The sequence below is a fragment of the Pinus tabuliformis genome, chromosome 1_2, assembly GCF_031772625.1.
Source record: "Pinus tabuliformis cultivar Carrire ecotype Pingquan chromosome 1_2, CPIR1, whole genome shotgun sequence".
In the NCBI taxonomy this organism is placed as follows: Eukaryota; Viridiplantae; Streptophyta; class Pinopsida; order Pinales; family Pinaceae; genus Pinus; species Pinus tabuliformis.
This window is the reverse complement of record NC_142298.1, coordinates 455,558,865-455,564,403: the sequence shown is the minus strand read 5'-3', so window position 1 is coordinate 455,564,403 and position 5,539 is coordinate 455,558,865. Positions and strand designations below refer to the sequence as shown.

General features: G+C 43.7%; 1 protein-coding gene across 1 annotated transcript; it reads left to right on the top strand.

Moving 5' to 3' along the window:
• The first annotated feature begins 717 nt into the window (after window positions 1-717).
• On the top strand, window positions 718-4,731 carry LOC149206324 (uncharacterized). The gene is made up of 3 exons (XM_089397659.1): window positions 718-1,931; window positions 2,562-4,469; window positions 4,578-4,731. Exons 1-3 carry the CDS (start codon window positions 718-720, stop codon window positions 4,729-4,731), a joined length of 3,276 nt encoding a protein of 1,091 aa, XP_089253785.1.
• The last annotated feature ends 808 nt before the right edge of the window (window positions 4,732-5,539 follow it).

Below are 5,539 nucleotides of genomic sequence, written 5' to 3'. Positions count from 1 at the left end.
ATCTACTGTGCCCACCAGGACTAACGTACAGGCTAATCAGCGCTCTCCTGCACCGGTTCCATCGTCCTTGGCAAACAAAGCGCAGCAGGCAGCGGCTGAGGCACACAACACTCCCTCTCCACCTGTCACCAGATCACGGGCTGCAGCAGAAGCCGCCAGAGCTTCGGGTACATCTCTTTCTCCTCCATTATCTTGTTTTTCACACTGCTCTTCCATAATTGCACCATCAATATCTGTTGCACAATGCACTCTACCATCCTCTCCTATCATGGCTCCACCTGTCCCCTCGCTGTTCTCCCTATCCTCGCCCCTCTCTTCCCCCGGTACTTCTCGTGAGACTAAGCCTCACCATTACAACCTTCGTCCTCGCATCGCTCCCCGGGACTCCCCTTTGCATTTTGCTGGTTTGGGTCTTGCCATCCCTGGAACTACACCCTTGATATCTCGGGGGAGAAAATCTGACCTATCTAAAGCTATCCGTCATGCTGGGGCTGAAGTAGCCTCTGGCCGTCAATCTACTCTTGATGGGGTTCTTAGAGCAGTGAACACCCCTGCCAGCATCCCACCATGAAATGCCTCACCTTCAACTGCAGGGGCATGGCTAGTGCCTCAAAGAAACTAGCCTTGCGGAGACTTTTTGAAATTACCCCTATCGACATCATTCTACTTCAAGAGACCCTTGGCCCGGCTGACCTCATCTCTGATACCTTAGCCTCTATGTGCCCAGGGTGGATATTTTCGGCCATAGACTCTACTGGGCGATCCGGTGGTCTTGCTATTGGATACAATCCCAAATCCATCAGAGCCCTAGCCTCCTGGGGTGGCAGGGGGTATATGGGTTTAGACCTTTTTTCGGCAGATTTGGGAACCAGCCTTCGGGTTATTAACATCTATGGTCCCTGTCAGCAAAGGGAGCAGTTCTGGCAACATCTGCTAGGATTATCCATCTTATCAAAGGAGAATATCATCATTGGAGGTGATCTCAACTTTTCTCTGGGTTATGGTGAATCTTGGGGGTCTATGGCTCAGATAGACTCGATCTCTGGCTACATGACTGAGCTCCTGGAAAGACACAATCTGATTGATGTCCCCATGAACAAACCCCTTCCCACATGGCGGAACAGAAGGGTGGGAGAGGTGGCCCTTGCTCGCAGACTCGACAGATTTATCATGAAGGGAACTCTTATCCAGCAGATGCATCAATACAAACAATGGGTTGGAGCTGGAGGCATATCGGACCATTCCCCTGTATACTTGGAGATCTCGGGTCCCTTTCAAAAGCCAAAAGCCCCCTTCAAATTTAATCACACATGGCTTCAGGATCCATCATATATTCGGATGATCTCGGATTTTTGGAAAGCAAATCCGATTGATAGATCAGATTCATTAGCAAAAGGATTTTGCTCCAATTTAGCCCAGCTTAAGCACTTGTCCATCAACTGGGCAAAAGAGAAGCAACAGAAGGAAAATTCGGCACTATTGCGCATTGAATCTGAGCTCAGCACCCTAATGGATGATAGAGGTTTGGGGTTTGCCTCTGCGGAAGATAAATCCCACCTGGTGGAGCTTGAAAGACAGAAGTCTCAGATATTAAAAGACAGAGAGGAATCTATTCGTCTTCGAAGCAGAGCTATATGGTTAAAGGCAGGGGATGAAAACACTCGGTTTTTTCACCATTATGCACAGGGCAGGAAAGTCACTAATACTATATGGAGCATGCCGAATCCAGAAGGAGGGGTGGCTGATACATTTAACAAGCTCTCTCACCTGGGGTCATCACACTTCAGGAATCTTTATAAAAGTCCACCAGGCTCGACTCTTGCTGACATTATAAATCTGGCTGGTCATTTCCCCAAGTTTGTAAATGGGGATGATGCAGAGGCTCTCTTTGATCCTGTGACACCTGGGGAACTTGAGGGCACCTTGAAATGGTTCAAAAAGGATAAAAGCCCAGGCCCAGATGGTTGGACCATCGAATTCTACCTTGCTTTCTACGAGCTGCTCGGACATGATCTGCTAAGGGTTGTGGAGGAATGTCGCGTATCTGGAACCATGTATAATGCCATCAACTCGACATTCATAGCCCTCATACCAAAATCAGATTCCCCATCCTCCTTTGATGATTACAGACCCATCTCACTCTGTAACTACCTCTATAAGATCATCTCCAAGATCATCGCAAATCGTCTCCGCCCTATTCTGTCACGACATATTGCGCCTCAGCAATTTGCTTTTCTTGAACATCGTCAGATCCATGAAGCTATAGGCTCGGCCCAGGAAGCCATCCACTCCATCTGGACCAAACATCAAAAGGCCATCACCCTTAAGATCGACCTGGCAAAGGCATTTGATCGTGTCAGTTGGCTATATATCAAGATGCTACTCATACACTTGGGCTTCCCCCACAACTTCATCACATGGATCATGGCCTGTATAACCACACCTACTTTCAGTGTGCTCATCAACGGGTCTGCTTCTCATTTTTTCCATTCTGAAAGAGGACTCAGACAGGGCTGCCCCCTGTCTCCTCTTCTATTTTTGATTGTTATGGATGGTCTCAGCCGGCTGATTGAATCTGCAAAAAGGGATGGAGATCTGGGTGGTCTCAAGATATCAGATGACTGTTACCTCACCCACCTTCTGTTTGTGGATGACGTTATTATATTTCTTGATGGAAGTATAAGGGATTCCCGCTCTTTCTCAAAGATCCTCTCCCTTTTCTCATCCGCCACTGGCATGCTAGCAAACCACTCAAAATCCTCCATCATTTTCACACACACTTCCATTCATGAGTCCCAATATGCACATCGACTGTTTCCCTATAGCATCAATCCACTTGATCGGGGGTTAAAATATCTGGGTTTCTGGATCAAGCCTGTCAGTCAGAAGATTGCTGATTGGATATGGCTAGTAACTAAACTGGAGAAGAGACTAAAAATATGGAGTCACCGATACTTATCAAGAGCTGGAAGACTCGTGCTGGTAAAATCGGTTCTTGAGGCCACGCCTGTATATTGGATGGCACTGGCTTGGATACCCAGGAACATATTGGCCAGACTTCACCAAATATGCAACAGATTCCTATGGAACGGGAATCAGGACAAGAGGATATTTTCCTGGGTGGCCTGGAACAGGATAGCTCTGCCCAAGAAGTGGGGAGGCTGGGGCTTAAAAGACCTGCCTCTTTTTGCTCAAGCTCTAGCTGCTAAAATGGGGTGGACTTTGCTCACGAAACAAAATCTCTGGATGAACATATCATACCATAAATACGTCTGGCCTATGAATATCATGGAATGGATAAGACTCCCAAATTGGCCCAAAACCGGCATTTCATCTGTCTGGAAGGCACTTCTACATTCTCTGCCACTCATCAGGGACAATTTGATCTGGAGAATAAATAATGGACAGTCGGCACGCATTGGTATTGATCCCTGGATAGGGAGTGGTGGAAGACATCGCTTAACCAGGGAGCTTATTCAGCATTTACATGCCCAAGATATCAAGGTCATAGCCAACATTGCGGATCCTCTCAATACCACCATCCTCACACAACGATGGAAAACCGCGCAGCAAATTAATTTGCCCCAATGCTGGCACAATGAATGGAAGGATTACATTACAACACTACAAGAATCCCATATAAGGATAAAAGAAGGACTGGACGAGCTCATTTGGCAACAATCTGAGAGTGGCATATATACTCCGAAAGGTGGCTACCAAGTGCTGATATCACACAAAGTTCCAGACCTGATAACCTTCTGGTGGAAGGCCATTTGGAATCTCACAGCACCTCCCCAGACCAAATTATTCTTTTGGTGTATTTTAAAAAACAAAGTCCCCACCGGGGAATACCTCATGCGCCGGGCCATTCATGGGCCTACTTGGTGTTCGCTGTGTAAAAACGCTGCTGAATCAACAACACACCTATTTCTGAAGTGTATTGTTCTGACGGACCTGTGGTGCAACATAACACCTGCGATTCAATTCACGGGCATCTGGGAGGGTGTCGACCTGATTGGGGCATGGGAAGCTTGGTACCACCGGCACAAGGGATCAAAATCTCAGAGCCTCCCCCTCATAATCAGCTGGCATGTATGGTTGGCCCGGAACCAAGCTATATTTGATGGCAAATCTATAAACTGGATGCACACCCAAGCTCTGATTATTACAGCATACAATAATATGCCAGATCCACCACAAACTCGAACCCGTAGACCACGTGAACCTCCACTCATAGACAAAAACACCCCATGGGCATTTTTTGATGGCGCAGCCCAACAACAGGGGTGCGGGGGCGGATTTATCCTCTACATGAACGAACAACACTACTATAAAGTCCAAATGGGTTTGGGGACTGGCACAAACAATTTTGCTGAGCTTATTACACTTCGGCACCTCATGCATTTCACATTGGGTCATAACTGCATGAACATACATATTTTTGGCGATTCAAAGATCATAGTAGACTGGTTCAATGCTACATCTGCATGCCACACACACACTCTCAGCACTATTTTGGATGAAATAAATATCATGAAGGCACATTTTAATGATATTACTTGTAAACATATTTACAGGGAACACAACAGCTGTGCCGACGAACTATCCAAGGCGGCCACGTCACTACCCCGAGGCGAGTGGTTGATACAGGAGCAGCGAGGGACAAATGCTTTTCAATATTATCATCGGCCATATATAGACTCTCAGTACCACAGGGCGGACAACCCATGAACAAAATACTGTTATAAAATTTTGATGGAATTGTACAGTTTTTTGATCACTTTTTTGGGACGGAATATATAAAAAGGCCCTGCGTGGCAATATGTATTTAAAATAAAATGGACCATTAACGAACATCCTGCGTGATGATCCGGTCAAATAGGCTGATATATCTGATATCTATATTGCTGAGCCATCAGGCTGACAGACTCTAGCATATGCATTACGATGCATCTACAATATGTAATTTTTCAAAGTATAATGAAAGATTACGATTTTTCCAGGGGAAAAAAAAAATGTGCTCCATATTAAATAGTGAAGAAATTAATACATAACTCCATAAGAAAAGTAAATTGTTTTTTACTTTCAATTACGTTATGTCTTTATATAAAATAGAACTAAAATTAAGATTGAAATTTTAAAAAATATATATAACAAACATTGATTTTTTTTGTGATTACTTTTTAAAATTTGTTAATGTAAGTAATTTTTTTTAAAATGTAAAGTTGTGTGACAACATTTCTCTCATACTAAACTCTACATTTCCCTTATACTAAATTATAGAGTTTCTTTGTACACAACAAAAACAATAAAATAATTCTTTAATTCTTTTAAAATAAAAACAAATATATACCTTGGAATTAAAACTTAAAAAACTGAATTACCAAATTATTAACCCATTCATGTAGAGTATATATCATATATTACATGGAATACAGAAACTAACTCTTTGGAACTTTAGATTTTATAACAGAACTTTTGGTTTATATTTAAAAATATAAAAGAACTTTTCCTTTGAAATTTATATAGATGTATTAAA